At 44.1% G+C, this 19189-nt stretch overlaps 2 protein-coding genes and 1 long non-coding RNA gene across 4 annotated transcripts in view; 1 reads left to right on the top strand and 2 right to left on the bottom strand.

The window, feature by feature from the left end:
* Positions 1–10021, bottom strand: part of LOC142741680 (uncharacterized) — an 87391-nt gene extending 77370 nt beyond the window's left edge. Inside the window, exons 1-2 of the long non-coding RNA XR_012881240.1 lie at positions 9946–10021; positions 5029–5145 (exon numbers count right to left, since the gene is read on the bottom strand). This is a non-coding gene — a long non-coding RNA (uncharacterized LOC142741680). The remainder of the gene's footprint in view (positions 1–5028; positions 5146–9945) is intronic.
* Positions 10022–10097: 76 nt separating this feature from the next.
* Positions 10098–18048, top strand: CBARP (CACN subunit beta associated regulatory protein). Of its 2 annotated transcripts, none has more exons than XM_075825376.1 (10): positions 10098–10241; positions 11027–11084; positions 13442–13584; positions 13665–13726; positions 13939–14101; positions 14187–14382; positions 14488–14640; positions 14737–14929; positions 15325–15466; positions 15612–18048. In XM_075825376.1, exons 2-10 carry the CDS (start codon positions 11037–11039, stop codon positions 16693–16695), a joined length of 2184 nt encoding a protein of 727 aa, XP_075681491.1. In that variant the 5' UTR covers positions 10098–10241; positions 11027–11036; the 3' UTR covers positions 16696–18048. The 2 variants fall into 2 exon arrangements, with proteins under 2 accessions (XP_075681491.1, XP_075681492.1); XM_075825377.1 differs by having other exon boundaries at positions 10114–10151.
* Positions 17503–19189, bottom strand: part of STK11 (serine/threonine kinase 11) — a 92611-nt gene continuing 90924 nt past the window's right edge. The window contains exon 10 of the mRNA XM_075825378.1: positions 17503–17935. The gene's annotated coding sequence lies outside the window, so the exon portion shown is untranslated. The remainder of the gene's footprint in view (positions 17936–19189) is intronic.

Here is a 19189-nt window from a genome sequence, read left to right as displayed (position 1 = left end):
AAGTGACGTCACAGCGTGATCTCTCGAGAACACGCTGTGTGTCTGTGCACTGCCAGAAGCTGGGTGTTAACGAAGAGAAGTGGATGATGCTGATTCGTCAGCATCATACACTTCCATTCACAACGCCCAGCTAGTAAAACAAGTAAAAACGCCCAGATGTACACACACAATACACGCCCACTTGTACTTAACTTTAAACACGCCCAGTTGTACTTAAGAAAGGCTCCTTTGCATAAATATAAAAATGCTCATAACTTGGCCAAAAATGCTCGTTTTTGAAAAAAACAAACGTTACTGTAATCTACATTGCAGCGCCGATCTGCAGCAATACGAGATAGGGGTTTGAAAATCTGGTGACAGAGCCTCTTTAAGTTATAAGCCCCACGTAGATTCAGCTTTGTGAAAATCTTGGCTCCACGGATTCTAACAAAGAGCTCAGAGATCAGCGGTAAGGGGTTCTTATTTTTGACAGTCATCTTGTTCTGACCATGATAGTCTATGCAAGGCAGGAGGGACCCATATTTTTTCTCTACAAAGAAAAATCCATCTCTGGCTGGAGAAGTCGACTTCCTAATGAACCTCCTCTTGAGGTTTTCCTTGACATAGGCCGACATGACTTGAGTCTTGGGCAGAGACAGAGGATATACCCGTCCATGAGGAGGTGGAAGTCCCAAGAAGCAACTTGATTGGACAGTCGTATGGGCGATTCGGAGGCAAGGTCTCAGCCTCCTTCTTGCTGAACACGTTTGTATAGCAGGCATATTGCGGAGGTAGACCAGGAAGCCACTGAGACACTGGAGGTCAGGCAGACAGTTTTATTCACATTTGGCAATTTTATTGCATTTGTTTTCTGTCAATTGACATTGAAAAAATAGAAAACACAATGTTCTACTTTTTGACATTACTGTCTGAACTAGAGCTTATTTCCTTATACGCTATATCTAAGAGGTTCAAAGCACTTCTTGTTGCATTACATCACCCACAGGTTAGTTCACTAATAAGGTAAGAAACCTCATACCTGTTGACAACAGGGTCCCCACTGAAGAATTTCTCCAGAATTCAGGGTTGGGTGCGTGCTTGCAAAGCCAGGATAGTCCCAGCAGGACTGGGTTAATAGCCTCAGGTAGAACATAGAAGACTAGCGCTAAAGGTTTCTTTAGAAGGGTCGTGGGTAAATGGAGACAGTCTACTAAGGCCTGGTTGATGAAGTTCCCTACCGCTGAATGCAGATAGGCTGAGACAGAATCGGATGCTTCACCTGTGAAAATAGAGACTGTAACCGAGATTCTAGGAGAGAATTTTACTGAGGTTTTTAGTACACCTCTCCTATCAAGCCTAGGTGCTAGAGTTTCCTGACTTCTGAGGACACTGACACACAAAATGACCCTTTCTCCCACAGTACAAACTTAGGTTAGCAGAACGTAAGTGCTCTTGGTCCGATAGACTAACCTGATTAACCTGCATAGGCTCTTCGAAGATAGTAGTAGAAGGTAGGAAGTTAGGCGCCAGTATAGGAGACTTTTCCTCTTGGAGGACTTCTTGAGTGCGTTCCTGGTACCTCCGGTCTATGCCGGTGGCCAATAGTATCAGGGCATCCAGAGTAGAAGGGAGGTCATGACCTGACAGCTCATCCTTGATGCTACTGGCAAATCCTTGCCAGAAGGTTGCCACCAGGGTCTCATTATTCCAAGCAAGCTCCGCAAGAGTACGGAATTGGATGGCATATTCTCTAACAGTCGAACTTGCTTGACGAACTGACAGAAGTGAAGCAGCGCCTGAAGAAGTACGGCCAGGTTCCTCGAACACAGTGCAAAAATAGCTGAAGATTAGAAGACTCTGGTCCCTCATGTTCCCAGATAGGATTCGCCCATGCCAGGGCATTGCCAGACAACAGGGAGACATTGAAGGCTACTTTGGTCTGATCTGACAGAAATAGATGAGCTTGTAATGTCAAATGTATTTTGCATTGATTGAGAAAACCTCGACAGGTCTTCGCTTCTCCACCGTAACAGGGTGTAAGTGGCATTGAAATCTCCAGCTCCCATGCTGACTGGAGCTACGATTGACTGAGGAGTGAGCGGAGCTAAAGCTTGTGGAGTTGCCAGGTTAGAAACAGGAGGAATGTCCAGGCGATTGGCTAAGGTGTTGACTGCCTGCAAAAGCTGATCTTGGCATAATCGGAGGTCACGCATATCGTCTTGCATGACCTGGATAGCAGCCTTGGGTTTAACAGCGGGGTCCATAGCCTGAGCATACGGTTACATCCAATGGGTATGTGGACCCACTGGGCTACTCCACTGTAACGGAGTAGCTGCTGGCCAGACAGGTATAAAACAGTCACTGGTAGATGGTAACTTTGTAAAACTGGACTGGTCACGGACACTGGACTCAGAATGTAAGGCTGTTCACGGATACTGGACTCAGGATACAGGATAGTCACAGACACAGGTTTCAGGATACAGAACTAGTCACGGACACAGGATATGGAACCATCGCAGGCTAACACTGGTTATTAACAACATTGCTCAAGCCCCGGGGAAGTGGGCAGAGTTCCTTAAGTAGTCAAGGGCGCGCTGACACCTTAACAACTGGGAGGAGCGCGCGCACCCTACGGTCACAGGCCGAATGCGGAGGAGAGAGCAGAGCACACTGGCTTCCCTGGGACGGGAGAGCGCTGGCGAAGAGGATACACAAGTTGACGGCTGCTGGAGTGGGTGAGACCGTCGGCGCTATGTAACGATGAGTGCGTGGACCCACAGGGCCGTACCGGGATAGCAACTGGCCAACAGGATACCAAGTCACAGTCTATAGTTTGAATAAGGGTACCTGTGGTAACTTCAGACAGTAGCGATGATAGGCTCGGATGGGACCATGGCAGCAGGCAGACACCAGGCGCGGTGTAACACGGAAGGCGTAGTATACGGCACAAGACAACTCCAACTCTCAATGGCACAGGAACAAGGTAGCACAGGATACAGGTAGCAAGTACGGGAACACTTGGAACTGGAAAACACTAAGGGACTATCTGCAAAGACTAATACGGGTAAACACAACAACGCTCAGGCAATGAGGGAAGGGGCAGGGCCCTTCTTATAGACCAGGGTGAGTATGGGCTAATTACATAATTACAGGGCACCGCAGAATGAAGCTGAAGTGAGCGTAGGTGTCTCCTGAGGAGGAGATGCGGGCCAGCGCTCACAGATCCATGGCTGCGGCCATCGGGAGGTGAGTAATCCCGACGGCCCGTTGCCATGGGTGTTACAAGCTAGAGCACTTTTGAATCTTGTCCATTAACCCGTTAGTGACCGGCCCATCGTGTTTCTACGTCGGTCACTAACGGGCCTTATTCCGATGCCATAGACTTTTTACGTCGCGGCATCGGAATAAGTAAACAGAGCAGGGATCTGTCAAATCTCCCTGCTTTCAGCTGCTAGAGGCAGCTGAGGCCTGGGAGCGTTCCTGCTCTGCCGTGTGAGATCGATATTAGTATCGATCTCACACGTTTAACCCCTCAGATGCGGTGCTCAATAGCGAGCACCGCATCTGAGTGGTTTTGGAGAGAGGGAGGGAGCTCCCTCTCTCCCCCACCGACACCCGGCGATACGATCGCCGAGTGTCTGGGTCTCTAATGGCAGCCAGGGGTCTAATAAAGGCTCCCAGGTCTGCCTGGAGCGAATGCCTGCTAGATCATGCCGCAGGCATGACCTAGCAGATGCCTGTCCGTGTTAAACGGACAGGCAGTAATACACTGCAATACAAAAGTATTGCAGTGTATTATAAATGCGATCGCAGAATCGCATATTATAGTCCCCTAGTGGGACTAGTAAAAAAGTGAAAAAAAGTTTAATAAAGTTAATTTTAAAAAAAATGTGAAAAAAAATGAAAAACCCAGCTTTTCCCCTTACAAAATGCTTTACTATTAAAAAAAAATAAATAAAGTTAAAAAGTTACACATATTTGGTATCGCCGCGTCCGTAACGACCCCGACTATAAATCTATTACATTATTTAACCCGTACGGTGAATGCCGTAAAAAAATTAATAAAAAACGATGGAAAAATTGCTGTTTTCTGTGAATACTGACTTTAAAAATTTTTTAAAAACGTGAGCAAAAAGTCGCATCTACTCCAAAATGGTACCAATAAAAACTACAAGTCGTCCCGCAAAAAAAAGCCCTCATACAACCGCATCGGCGAAAAAATAAAAACGTTACGGCTCTTCAAATATGGAGACCCAAAAACAAATAATTTTGAAAAAAAAGCGTTTTTACTGTGTAAAAGTAGTAAAACATACAAAAACTCTACAAATTTGGTATCGTTGCAATCGTAACAACCCGCTGAATAAAGTTATTGTGTTATTTATACCACACGGTAAACGGCGTAGATTTAGGACGCAAAAAAGAGTGGCGAAATTTCTGATTTTTTTCTATTCCCCCCCAAAAAAAAGTTAATAAAAGTTAATCAATAAATAATATGTACCTAAAAATGGTGCTATTAAAAAATACAACTTGTCCCGCAAAAAACAAGACCTTATACAGCTATGTCGACGCAAAAATAAAAAGGTTATAGCTCTTGGAATGCGACGTAAAAAATAGCTTGGTCATTAAGGTCCAAAATAGGCTGGTCATTAAGGGGTTAAGAGTGGCATTACTGGACAGTGACCTGCGCATGGTTTGTTAGTTGCACTTGTGATACAAAAGTGGAGAAAATGTACGCCAGGTCAGGCCTTTTGAACAGCTTGTGCCTATAGAGTATTTATTAATATTAGAGACCTTTATTATAAGCCATGCTACATTTGAAAAAAAAAGGCAAATATTTTAATGTTGATAAGAAAGACATAGCAGAGCTACAAAGGGCTCAAGAGCAGCTAACCTAAATAATCATGGGAAACATGGTATTGCAGCACCAAGATACATGATCTAATTTGGACAAAAGACTGTTTACAGTTGATTTCTTAGAATGGTTTAGCCTTTAAAAAAATTGCTGCAACTTGGAATAAAAAAAAACTATAACATTTTCAATATACCTACCTACAAAAATCCTCATCTGTCCCCCTCAGATGAATGGTTGTCTATATAATTTATGGACGGCTGAAATCCACCAGAACCGCAGCTGCTCTTACAGTTGACTTGATGTCAAAATTGCTGCTGCAATCACAAAAGCTCTGTATAAGCATTGTGAGAAACTAGACATGGACCGCACAATCCACAGTATATACGTTGATCTGAGCCGTTAGGCATAATTTAGAAACATGAACATGAGGTTCTTTGTAAACATTTTGATCAAACTGTATAAGCCCACTTGCCACTTCACGGCGACCTCTTTACAGTGGGTCTGTATAGTTTTCAGTTGTCCTGGCAGCAATATCTTAGGGCACTACCATAGGAAATACTGTAAGGTTTGGGCAAGGTTGGCATCTGATAATGCTCTGATGACTTGATTCCACTGTCACCTCTTGCTCAGCTATTCTGCTTTTGCGATCTGACCAACAGAGTGTATCACAAAAACGTACGTCACTCTTTCCATGTGACCAAACTTTATCAGCACTATATACTATATGGGGTATTCTGGGTATGTGGACATTACTTTGTACGGTACGTCTGCTCTCTGGTTACTTTGTTGCAAAAGAATAGCATGCATTTTGAGCTATTTATATGTGTTTTTATGTAACATATAATGACTTTTTTTTTAATAGAAGGGACATTTGCTATATGACCGTGGCAGGAAAGTTATGCTGCTAAGGGTACGTGCACACGTAGTGTTTCCAGCTAACGGCTGAAAAATCGGAAGCAGATTTTCAGAAAACGGCTCGTAAAAAGATGCCCGCGAAAAAGAACTGCATGTCACTTCTTGGGACGTTTTTGGAGCCATTTTTCATTGACGCTATTGAAAAACAGCTCCAAAAACGGCCGCGAAAAACGCGAGTTGTCCTTAAAGGGCCAGTTCACACAGAGTTTTTTGACACGTTTTTTTGACGCGGAAACTGCGTCGGAAAACGCTCCATGAAACGGCCGAAAATGCCTCCTATTGATTTCAATGGGAGGCGGAAGTGTTTTTTTCCTGAAAAACCGGCTCGTGGGAAAAAGAAGGAACATGCCCTATATTCGGGCGTTTACGCCTCTGACCTCCCATTGACATCTATGGGAGGCAAAGAAAGCGTATTTCGCGGCTCAATGGCCACGGGCGAAAAACGCAGCGAAAGTCGGCGGGCAGGGAGAGGAAAATCTGCCTCAAAATTCCAAAAACAGCTTCTTATTTTGAGACGTTTTTTATTTTTTGTGTGCACATACCCTAATACCGATCCATTCTGTTTTTGTGAATGGAGTGCCATGCAAACCTGCTCACCATGCCACTGCCAGCATTCAACAAAAGAATACTCTTGTTGAGATGGCCGTAAGAAAAACAAGCAGAACCTCAAAAATAGCAGATAATGAAACACATATTTGAAAATAGAAACATAAAAATTCTGTATAATGGGTGGTAAGGTAGCCGTGACCCTAATGCCTGGGGCTCAGATAATTCTCAATTAGAATTCTTGGACTAGGGAATGTTTATTTACTTAATGAGGACCTGTCACCTCCCCCGACATGTCTGTTTTTAGTAAATACTTGTAGTACTCATGGATTAACTATTCTGGAGCATCTTTTCTTAGAACTTGGTGTTTTGCTTTTCCTCTGTTATTCCTCCTGGACAGATATGAATCCTTTTTATTGATTTATTTCTTGTTGCTTATATAGCGCCAACATTTTCCACACTGCCGTACAGAGATGATCAATCATATCAGTGCTTGTCCACAATGGGGCTCAACACCTAATTTTTTTTATATCACTCGTCTGCCACAAAAAAATGGAATAAAAAGTGATCAAAAAGTCTTATGTGCCCCAAAACGGTGTCAATAAAAAAAACCTGTTTTTATGTTGTTGTTGTTTTTTAAAACAATTAGTTTTTTCCTTGTAACAATAGTAAAACATAAATAAACTATATACATTTGATATCTCCGTAAAAATGAAACCCAAAAAACAATCAGATTGGGTAGGGACACATGCTATTGACAAGGGCACCAAGTTGTCAATTTCTTCACATTTCCAGGAGGAATAACAGAGGAACGGCACATCACAGAGTTCTAAGGCAAGATGCTCAAGAATTGTTATTTCATGAGGAGTGCCAGTATTTACAGGTATGTAGACCTAGTCCTGACCTGCAGCCCAGGAGATCAGCACTAAGGGCATGCCCCCACGTGGCGGATTTCCTCCGCAACTGTCCGCATCAATGCCGCACCTAATCCGGGTTGCGGATTACGGCTGCGGATCTGCCCAAAATGTGCAGTAAATTGATGCGGACTAGCTGCTGCGGACTGCGGGAAAAGTGCTTCCCTTCTCCCTATCAGTGCAGGATAGAGAGAAGGGACAGCACTTTCCCTAGTGAAAGTAAACGAATTTCATACTTACCGGCCGTTGTCTTGGTGACGCGTCCCTCTTTCGGCATCCAGCCCTACCTCCCTGGATGACGCGGCAGTCCATGTGACCGCTGCAGCCTGTGATTGGCTGCAGCCGTCACTTAGATTGAAACGTCATCCTGGGAAGCCGGACTGGAGACAGAAGCAGGGAGTTCTCGGTAAGTATGAACTATTTTTTTACAGGTTGCTGTATATTGGGATCGGTAGTCACTATCCAGGGTGCAGAAACAGTTACTGCCGATCGCTTAACTCTTTCAGCACCCTGGACAGTGACTATTTACTGACGTCTCCTAGCAACGCTCCCGTAATTCCGGGAGCCCCATTGACTTCCTCAGTCTGGCTGTAGACCTAGAAATACATAGGTCCAGCCAGAATGAAGAAATGTCATGTTAAAAAAGCAAGACGCATCCGCAGCACACATAACATGTGCATGACAGCTGCGGACTTCATTGCGGAATTTAGAATCTCCATTGAAGTCAATGGAGAAATTCCGCCATGAGTCCGCAACCAGTCCGCCACTGCGCCGCAACAGACAGAGCATGCTGCGGACACCAAATTCCGCTCCGCAGCCTATGCTCCGCAGCGGAATTTTACGCATCGTCTAAACGAACACTTCTAAATTTAAGTGGAAGTCAATGGAGAAACGGCTCCGCTGCGGATTAACGCTGCGGAGTGTCCGCAGCAGAATTCAAGTGAAATTCCGCCACGTGTGAACCCAGCCTAAGGGACCAAATTAAAATACAATCTATATTACAAAATTGGCTGCTAGTGGATATGAGCCAAATTATTAGAAACATAGAGAAACCCTTTAAGATTAATAATTGTCTTCTATTATAGGCATCTGAAGTGGGAACCCAGAGTATACAGTGAGTGGGAACCTAGAGTATACAGTGAGTGGGAACCCAGAGTATACAGTGAGTGGGAACCCAGAGTATACAGTGAGTGGGAACCCAGAGTATACAGTGAGTGGGAACCTAGAGTATACAGTGAGTGGGAACCCAGAGTATACAGTGAGTGGGAACCCAGAGTATACAGTGAGTGGGAACCCAGAGTATACAGTGAGTGGGAACCCAGAGTATACAGTGAGTGGGAACCCAGAGTATACAGTGAGTGGGAACCCAGAGTATACAGTGAGTGGGAACCGAGAGTATACAGTGAGTGGGAACACAGAGTATACAGTGAGTGGGAACGCAGAATATACAGTGAGTGGGAACCCAGAATATACAGTGAGTGGGAACCCAGAATATACAGTGAGTGGGAACCCAGAGTATACAGTGAGTGGGAACACAGAGTATACAGTGAGTGGGAACCCAGCATATACAGTGAGTGGGAACCCAGAATATACAGTGAGTGGGAACCCAGAGTATACAGTGAGTGGGAACCCAGAATACACAGTGAGTGGGAACCCAGAGTATACAGTGAGTGGGAACCCAGAATATACAGTGAGTGGGAACCCAGAGTATACAGTGAGTGGGAACCCAGAATACACAGTGAGTGGGAACCCAGAGTATACAGTGAGTGGGAACCCAGAGTATACAGTGAGTGGGAACCCAGAGTATACAGTGAGTGGGAACCCAGAGTATACAGTGAGTGGGAACCCAGAGTATACAGTGAGTGGGAACCCAGAGTATACAGTGAGTGGGAACCCAGGGTATACAGTGAGTGGGAACCCAGGGTATGCAGTGAGTGGGAACCCAGGGTATGCAGTGAGTGGGAACCCAGAGTATACAGTGAGTGGGAACCCAGAGTATACAGTGAGTGGGAACCCAGAGTATACAGTGAGTGGGAACCCAGCATATACAGTGAGTGGGAACCCAGAATATACAGTGAGTGGGAACCCAGAGTATACAGTGAGTGGGAACCCAGAATACACAGTGAGTGGGAACCCAGAGTATACAGTGAGTGGGAACCCAGAATATACAGTGAGTGGGAACCCAGAGTATACAGTGAGTGGGAACCCAGAGTATACAGTGAGTGGGAACCCAGGGTATGCAGTGAGTGGGAACCAAGGGTATGCAGTGAGTGGGAACCCAGGGTATGCAGTGAGTGGGAACCCAGAGTATACAGTGAGTGGGAACCCAGAGTATACAGTGAGTGGGAACCCAGAGTATACAGTGAGTGGGAACCCAGAGTATACAGTGAGTGGGAACCCAGAGTATACAGTGAGTGGGAACCCAGAGTATGCAGTGAGTGGGAACCCAGAGTATTTCCCGCCTATATGTGTCACCAGTCCCCTGGACAGGATTTATTGTGGCGCTCATCCTCCTCTCTCATTTCTCTCCCACTCACATCCCTCCCCAGACCCCCTCACCTCTGTTCTCCTATAAATAATCACACACGGCTATGACTCACACATTGTCCCCCGTGTCAGCCTCCTCCCACTCCTGTGTAACTCTCCGTGCGGTGCCCATGACTGTGTAACCAGTGCCCTATCCACTATTCCTGACATAAACCCTGTCATTAATAAGATCCATTCATCTTCTTCACATACATGTTTATGTATTCCTAGTTAGCTTGCTATATACGCCTCTCCTCCCGCCATTAGAATAAACGGTGAGTCTTCTCTCCCACCACCACCCCCCCCCCCCGCCTGCCTGTCAGAGTCACGTGTTTTGAATGGGCGGGGTTTCTTCTTTGAGCTTCATTCATAAATCCTGAGGCCGGTGACTGAGCTGCAGCTTGAAGCCGGACCCGGAGGTGAGAATCGGGCATCGGGCGCCTGGCCAAGTCAGGGAGCAGCGCATCGGTGCCAGTTGTAGGGTCTGTAGAAGATCCGGAAGGTTAGAGGTAGGCATTGGCCGCCTGTTATAATATCACTGATTTTGCATCAATTTGCTTCCTAATTGATCAAGCATCCTATGGGCACTCCCTGGGCATCTTTTGGGAACAGCATGCAGGTTGATTCGGCATCGATTGAGCTCAGCACGTTATATTGAATCACTCTGTGGGCATAGCATCCGAGTGATGTAGACCTTACCTCGTACATGGATACTTATTGAACATCATTTGGGCATCACGTTATCTGGGTGATAGTGAACCAAGGCCATACCTGGAGGTTTCCATGTCATATATGTTGTGTACACGGGATTTAGTCAGGGGCATTGTTTTTCTACCTGATCGCAGTTATAGAATGTATAGCTTTTGCTTGGTTAAGAAGTGGGCACTGCCCAGGTGCCATCCAGACATTACACCAACTTGGATGCTGGCCTGTAATTATGAGAAGTGCTTGCTGCTATTTCTGTCCGACCGGTTATAAAAGCTGTGCTCTATCATCTGAAATGATGTCTTCCAACGTACATATATGTTCAGCATTGTTTCATTGACTTGTGGCATGTTATGGGCAACTTGTTTGTCCTAAAAACCAGCACACATTGTTTACATACAGCTTGGACTTTGTACAGTGATGGTTGTGCCCATCACAAGCACTGGTGGGTCCCATATTGGGTATAGACATGCACTCACATTCATGCCAATTTTACAATGACCACATTTCACTATGTACAATGAGATTAACCGTTTCCCTAGATCTCAACGCTATATCTTCCATCCATCCCTACTTTTTATTTCTGCAGGTGTCAGATCATGAGCAATGAGTCACCTGCTTGGGAAAATATAACTGACAGTTCCACGGTGAGAACCTTTGCATGTTATATATTTATACAAATAGACTGTAGTGCTGTATGCTATTGAATTAGCCCCAGGGCTATGAAATGTCATTGAATCCATGCAATCCAATCAATTGTTCAGACCTTGTTTCCTATTAGCGATGTGTATATTATGTTTTATGATCACATTATGGAACCTGTATTACCAAATGGCTCCCACATTTACATTGTCAGTCTCTTATTTGTTGTTGTCTGTATCTATATATGTCTATCTTCTGTGGGTAAGATTAGGGTTCATTTCATAATGTATCATTATGCATCATTTGTCCTATAATAAAGTGGACCTGACATTTACAGTGTAAAACTGGTCATATATGATGAGATCTTTCAAAATACCTGCAGTCAATGAGACAAGTCCGGTTATCAAATTTCCCGTGTCCCCAATACCGGACAGTGATGAATTGAAATCACAATATGGTGGAAAATGCCCTTCTGTGATTGAGTTTGTGATTGGCTTAGGTTTTTAGAAGCACGTGCATGGCTAGAGTTTTCCTTCTGGGCAAAAAATGGGGCATGCGTGATTTGGACCATGAAATGGGTGATGGGGTTTAGATGATAAAAATTGGTGATTGTCAGTTCACAGCTAGATACAATACCGATGGAGGCTGCACGTGACAGATTTATACCAAAGAGAATGTGATACTTTCTTTGATTAAACATCCTAAATCTGCGTGGCTTCTTAAAAATGGGTTGCAACTGTAAGCACATAGTAGAACAAAGACTTTAAAGTTTACTTCTGCTTTCTTAAGCGTCTGACCTATTATAAAGAGATGTCCGAAGGTTACGTCAGCTCGGATCTTGACCTGGGACTCCCACTGAGTGCTGAAACAAAGGGGACCCAGATGCTATTCCGAGTGCGGTGACTCTTTTGAACGTCAAGATCTCCAGACTTCATAGCTAATATAGTTTAAGCTGAAAGCCATCAGAGGAACTGAAATGCACTTTCCACTCCCATTACTTACTATGGCAGGACTAGCGCCAAGGCAAAACCCAAAGCGCCATGGCCCCTGGAAAGTGTGCCGGGTGCCACCAATTTAGTGATCAGTAGAGTCGGCACCTCATGTTTTTCCACAGATGTAGGATTTTTACAATTTAAAAATAAAAAAGTGTAAGGGTTAAAGGGAATTTGTTACCAGGACAGACCCCTTAAACTTAAGGTCAGCAGGAGCACCTGAAAAGTGCATCCTATGTGGCCACGTCCACTGTACTTTTGTATGGTATACTAACACAGGGAGTTCAGTAGGTGTAGGTGGAACCTGCTGACTTGTTGTTCATAAGGCATCTGTTAGATGCAAGTTAAGGGTCTGTCCCGGTGACAGATTCCCTTTAAGGGTATGTTCACACGGCCAAATTTCAGATGTATACGAGGCGTATTATGCCTCGTTTTACGTCTGAAAATACGGCTCCAATACGTCGGCAAACATCTGCCCATTCATTTGAATGGGTTTGCCGACGTACTGTGCAGACGACCTGTTATTTACGCATCGTCGTTTGACAGCTGTCAAACGACGACGCGTAAAAATACAGCCTCGTCAAAAGAAGTGCAGGACACTTCTTTGGACGTTTTTGGAGCTGTTTTCTCATAGACTCCAATGAAAACAGCTCCAAAAACGGACGTAAAAAACGCCGCGAAAACGGCGCGAAAAATGTGAATTGGTAAAAAAACGTCTGAAAAGCAGGGTCTGTTTTCCCTTAAACAGCTCTGGATTTTCAGACGTTTTTGTTGACTACGTGTGAACATACCCTTAGGCCTGAAGAGTTCAGCTTGAGGGATGTAACAAGAAATGAGACTAGTGCTATAAGGAAAGGAAGAAACAATCTATCAATCATGATTTGCTCTTGATGCACTACTATTACTATACAGTCAAAAGGGAATCTAAACCTTCATCCACATTAAATATCTGCAGCTTGTATTCCATAACAGATTTGAAACACATTCTTGGAATTATTGTACATTTCAACGTCCTCTATCTAGGAGAAAAAAAAGAGAGGATTTCAGAATCACAAAGAGATCTTCCAACTTTTGGGGAAAACTCAAGCACTGTTTCAGGAAAGCTGAATAATTACCTATATTAGGCGAGATTCTTGTCCGATCTATGGGCAGCTATATAATAATTCCGTACTCCATGTCACGATGCCAAACATTTGGTAGATTACTTTAGAGAGGAAAATTACAGTAATAAAATGTATGATAAGATCCGAATTATAACAGAGCATCTCAAAAGCTCTTTATAGAGTTGCCCATAAGATTATTATGCATAATGCCCAACTATCACTTTAGTGTTCGAAGAGTTTAAAATTGCCATTCATGTATCCCTGCAGGCTGCGCCAGGGGCACCTACTCAGGATGGGTACGTCTTGCTCCTGGTCCTGTTGTCCACCTTCATTGGAGGAACACTCCTCCTCATTATTGGGGTCTTGATCCTTTGCAGGCGCTGTTGCAACTCCCGTCTGAGACTATCCAGGTATGCACATTGTATTTTAGGGTTAGTTGATGTAGATTTTTGCTGTGGAAGTTTATTGTTATTTTGTACTTCCTTTTAAGACCCAGTGACGATGCAGAAAAAACAAACACTTCCTATGTGGATGAATCCCAACCCACGCATGGTAAGAAAATGTCTTAAATGCTTTCAGAGCCATTTCACCCATTTCCACAAGTTCACACTGCATAATGTGCATCATGAGGTGTGAAGGAAATATAGTGTGACATCTGGGGATATTGTTTTTTTTTTTCTCAATCCATATTTATGTATTTATATATAAATGCTGAATGGGGGGAAATTCATTTGCCTTTCATGTTACTAATCTTAATTTTACAGATATCACCATCAGAATAGAGGATGTAGAATCTCTTTCAGCTTCAGGGACCCGGGACGTGGAGTCAGAGAGATTCTTAGGCACTGTATCCAGTGGTCGACGGGTTTCGTTTAATGAGGGGGCATTATGTGGACAAGAAAAGAGAGAGCGCGAAAGAGGAAGGAGGTAAAAACAAGCCCAATTTGGAAAAATAACGATCGTGAACTCAAGAATAAGTAAGAATGAATTGTTGGATACATTTTTGCTCCAGGTACACCTTAACAGAAGGAGATTTTCACTATCTGAAGAATGCCCGACTGACACTCCCTCCTCTTCCCTCGTTACTGCCAACTGCTCTACACATTCTGACAATACATGAAAGTGAAGGCGCGGACAGTAGTAGCAGCGGCACAGTATCAGACACACATCCCACCTCTCCAACCAAATCAAATATTTCCATATACCAGGTTAGTTTTGGAGAACGCACCCTTGAGCGTCAGTGAGTCAACTTAATCCAGTTTGTTACACTTTAGAATGTTTTAATTCCAACCTTTTACCCCTTTCTTTATTAGCCCCCACGAAGTCCACCTGTACCACTTACTAGACTTTCACTCAGTTTAACTTCTGCTCTTCCGGGAGACGCGTACAACTCTGTTGCAGATACGAGTTTTATGGAGACTTCATCCCATAGTCTATCATTGCCTAGGCAAAGTGCTACTAACAGGGTGAGTACAAACAAATTAGAAACGATGGGAAAATATGCTAAGGAGATCAGAGGAATCATTGGAACTCCAGTTTTACACATTCTTTCCATTTCCCAGTTTGACCACAGCAGTCATCTCCCTCTGGGTGGTGCTAGCTCAGATGTGAGTACCACACGAAGTCATGGTGCTGTACTTCACTTCTTCAGCCGTTTACGGCGTCATGCAAGCTTAGAAGGAGCAAGCCCCTATCTAAAAATCAAGAAATGGAAACTGGGCAGCGTCCAGAGAGCAAGCAGCTTAGACACCAGAGGTGAGGGGGAGGAATGGCCTGGATGCACAAGATGAAATAGAAGCAGCCTGTAACCTGAGTCACGGATGGGGGCAACCTGGATTCCGAAGGTGATGGGAGGGGTATAATCTGGATTACAAAGAGTAGGGTGAATACAATGGGGAGGCGGGGCAGGGGGGGCACTATCAGTCAGAAGCCATGGACTACCAAGAAATGTATTTTCACAGCATAATGAAAAAGGCTAATTAAATGTTGATGTAACAGATGTGAATGGAAGTAGCAGTAACTGAGAATAAGTGGGTAGTTTTATTTTAAATAATTATTAGACAGCCCTTTTAGTCAAAACAGCAGAAAGAGAAAAACTGGGGCTGTTCATAAATAGATGTGTGAATACTGATCGTTCATTTACTTTACAGGTTCTCCAAAGCGGCATCAGTTCCAGCGACAGAGAGCAGCAAGTGAAAGTGCAGAACGTGACGACATCATACAATACATAGCCCACACACAAGATACTGCTTTCATCCAACAGCACGGCACTCCACCACATTCTCTCGGCAGGTATTCTTCTATTACCCTCTAGACTAAATAAGTAGAAATCCCATTGTAAAAAACACAAAAACAGAACGACTTTCTTACCTTAGAGTTATAGGAAAATATTTACTATTTCATTGCTGTGCTCCTTACCATCTTTTTGTTTTACCAGGCTAGACCATGGGGAAGATGGGTCACTGGCTGATGTAGGAAGCACAGAACAGGGTCAGCTTCCCACTCAGTGTGACATCTGGAGCCTTCGTGCGTCACTGGAGCTTTGTGCCTCTGATCAAAGTAGTAGCAACAATGATCGGGATTCTGTTCGCAGTGATGCAGAAAGTGTTAGCTCCCTGAGTGGACTCCCTAGTCTTCCTTCCCAAGATCTGGCTGATGTTCGGTCTGGAAAGGGACAAGAGCCAGATACTGGATCTCGAAAGCTTTTACAGATGGACAGTGGCTATGCCTCTATTGAAGCTCCATGTCGGCCGTTAGAAGAGTCAAGCAGCCCCCATCAGGACAAGACTGCCTCGGAAAAACGACTGTTTTTCACAAACGCTGGACGGAAAGGAACAGTATTTGAAAGTCTGGAGGGTCGTTTATATGAACAGGGTGCTTCAGGAGGAGAGGAAGACAAATGGCTTCCACACCCCACTCCATCTCTTAGTCCACGTGAGACACTTTCTAGACGAGATTATAGTATAGATGAAAAAACTGATGCCTTGTTTAATGAGTTCCTTCGGCATGACCCGCAGTATGATGATTCCCCCCTACGCATCAAGCATCGCTCTCGTGCTCATTTACGCAAACAATGGCAGAGGACAAAGCAGTACAGTGATCCAGGTATCCGTTTCCCTCCTGCCTTGGACAGACACCGTGCTTCCCCCTTACGTCGAGGAGACAGCACCAGCTACCTTCCTGACACACGATACCACAGTACGCTACCACGAATTGCAAGTACTACGGATGAGGAAGGACCAGATGGTTGTCCATTAAGCCCAGCTTCACTCACACCTGAAGACAAAATTCAGGTTATTGAGGAAGAACCATATGAACATGGACCTGCTTCTGAGGAACCTAGACCTCCTGCAGAAAAGCCTGATCAAGATTATGGTTATGGGCCCCAAACAACAGAGCTGCTGGACAAGATAGGTGCAGGACTTGAGGATCGATTGTACCAAATTGTGCAGAGGACAGCATGTAGTCCTGAGAGGCTTTGCACAGTGGCACATATTTCACCTGATCACAGTCCTGTGTAGAAGGAACAATGTCTGTCTTCAGATGGGATATAGGACCGTAAAATGGGATTAAATGACTGAGCTGAAACACTTCCTGTATAGCGCAGTGCCAAATGACACCAACCCGATATCACTCATTATATGCCACACAAGCATGACTGTAAACACAGGCAGCACATGTAAAACACACTTCCACAAACAGCATGGGCATACACACAACATTATTCACAGTAACATGTACAGTTATCTTCCAAGCAATATGAAATTTCTTCCTGAAAGCCCTCAGGGACCCTGCGTTAGGGAAACGGGGTCAAAGAATGGATACAGTGGCTTTTAACGTGGTTGCTGCAGATCCATTACTCGCTACCCAAAAACTGAACTTGCAGGCACAAGGAGTGAGGTTGATGAAGGGTCTATGAAAAGTGTGCGTGAAACTTAATATTTATTCATTAACTTATTTTCTAAAGCTGCTTTGTTCCTGGGAGATGGTGCAATCTTGCCTTTGTATTCCAATGTAGCACACAACAGGGTGCAAGAATTTTTCATGCTCTCCCCACCACCGCTGTGCATTTTCACCTTATTAAAAGGAGACAGCACATACTACTTGACAATGAATGAGTGTACACCGTGTGTATCAGAGAGAGGGGCTGTATCTATTATTAAGAGACCACTGTAGGACCAATGATTTGCATTCCCTTGTGATTTGTCATACCTTTCAAGTTTAAAAGATGTAGCAAGCAACATCTAGTAGGGTTGTGTATGAACTACCAGCCCACGTGCCACCCAGTCATCTATGGTTCACACCCATGCTCAGGAACCAGAAACTAGTGGAAACCAAATAAACGTTTAATCACTAAGGAGAAAATAAACAACGCGTGGTAGTTAACACATGGCTCCTTTTCTCCAAATGCACACACAACAGCTGGGTTTAGCTAAAAGGAGTATGGTGCTCCCTTTCCTTCCCAACTTTTGCATTTTATTGTGTATGAGGGCTCAGATAGGGCTGATGATGGGATCTCCACCTCCTTTATGTAGAATACATATGGTATGCAGCCAGGCAAACAAAGTGGAGCAAGAAGTAAGTTCAAGTCATAAAGTGCAGCAGATGCCGGACACTGTGCAAGTCCTAGAGGTCCAGAAGGGAAAAGGGGATAGGAGAACAATAAAAGGGCAATTCCCTTTACTGCAGCAATTCGGCTGTAGTGTCTGTTGGGTACAATCTCTCAGAGTGAACTTTGGAGGAGTCTGCAGGAACGGATCACTGTATTAAGAAAGAGAAAAGTGGTAAGAGTAATATATTTATAATTATTCAATCATTTGCACTGTTTTAATAAAGGTAATGATAAAAATTGTGAAATAAATGACAAAATGGAAAACAACGCCAATATATCATTTTTTTTTTTTGTCTGTTGGATTTACCGTATTTTACTGGAATTGCCATTTGTCATTCCGAGCAGGCAATCATGAGATCCACAGAACTCAAACACATGTATTGTATACATATTCAGTTACATTATATGGCCAGAAGTATGTGGACACCCCTCCTGATTATTGGTGTTTCAGCCACAGCCATTGCAGACAGGTTCATAAAATCAAGCACACAGTCATGCACTCTCCATCACAAACATTGGTAGCAGCATGGGTCTTACTTAAGAGCTTATTGAGGTTAAACTTAGTACCGTCATAGGATGCCACAATTCAGTTTGTGACATTGCTAGATCTGCCCCGGTCAACTGTAAGTGCTATTATTGTGAAGTGAAATGGTTTAGAATTAATAACAGAAGTTCTATAATGCCTCTGGAAGCCTACGATCACCATGCACAATGCCAAGAATTGGCTGAAGCATTGTAAAGCATGCCGCCACTGGACTCAGATTCATCACTCCAGAGAACACATTTTCACTGCACCAGTCTAATGGACAAATCTGGGTTTGGTGGATGCCCGGAGAACGCTACCTACCGGAATGCATAGTGCCTACTGTAAAATTTGGGGGAGGAGGGATAATGGTCAAGTGTTCTGCAGGGTTTGAGGTAGGCCTCTTATTTACAGTGAAGGGTAATGCTAAAGCTTCAGCATACAATCAGTATAGACAAATTGTATGCTTCCAACATTGTGGCAATTGTTTTGGAAAAGCCCATTCCGGTTAGAGCATGACTGGCCCTGCGCACAAAGTGTGGCCCATAAAAGACATGGTTTGAGGAGATTGGTTAGGAGGAACTTGAGTGGCCTGTACAGAGCCCTGACCTCAACCCCATTGAAAACCTTCGGGATTAATGCGAGTTAGAACTTCTCTAACTCCAAATCAGTGTCCTCAAAAATACTCTTTTGGCTGAATGGGTGCAAATTCCAAAAGAGATCCCAAAATCTTGTGGAAAACTTTACCAGAGAAGTAAAGGCTGTAAGGCTAGGTTCATATCATGTTATGGCATCCTGTTAAAATGCACTTTTTTATTTTTAACATGTTAAAAAAAAAAAAAAATTACTTTCAAACAGGATGCCTATCCTGTAGCCATAG

Source organism: Rhinoderma darwinii, chromosome 1 (assembly GCF_050947455.1).
Source record: "Rhinoderma darwinii isolate aRhiDar2 chromosome 1, aRhiDar2.hap1, whole genome shotgun sequence".
Classification (NCBI taxonomy): domain Eukaryota; kingdom Metazoa; phylum Chordata; class Amphibia; order Anura; family Rhinodermatidae; genus Rhinoderma; species Rhinoderma darwinii.
Note: the sequence above shows the minus strand (reverse complement) of the source record. Positions and strands in the feature narration are given on the sequence as shown.

Bases quoted from the DNA above. Each gene is read 5' to 3' on its own strand.
- CBARP (XM_075825376.1), top strand. From the start codon at position 11,037: ATGAGCAATGAGTCACCTGCTTGGGAAAATATAACTGACAGTTCCACG. The intron at 11,085-13,441 runs GTGAGAACCTTT...GTATCCCTGCAG, and splicing joins ATATAACTGACAGTTCCACG to GCTGCGCCAGGGGCACCTAC. The intron at 14,102-14,186 runs GTAAAAACAAGC...TTTTTGCTCCAG, and splicing joins GAGCGCGAAAGAGGAAGGAG to GTACACCTTAACAGAAGGAG.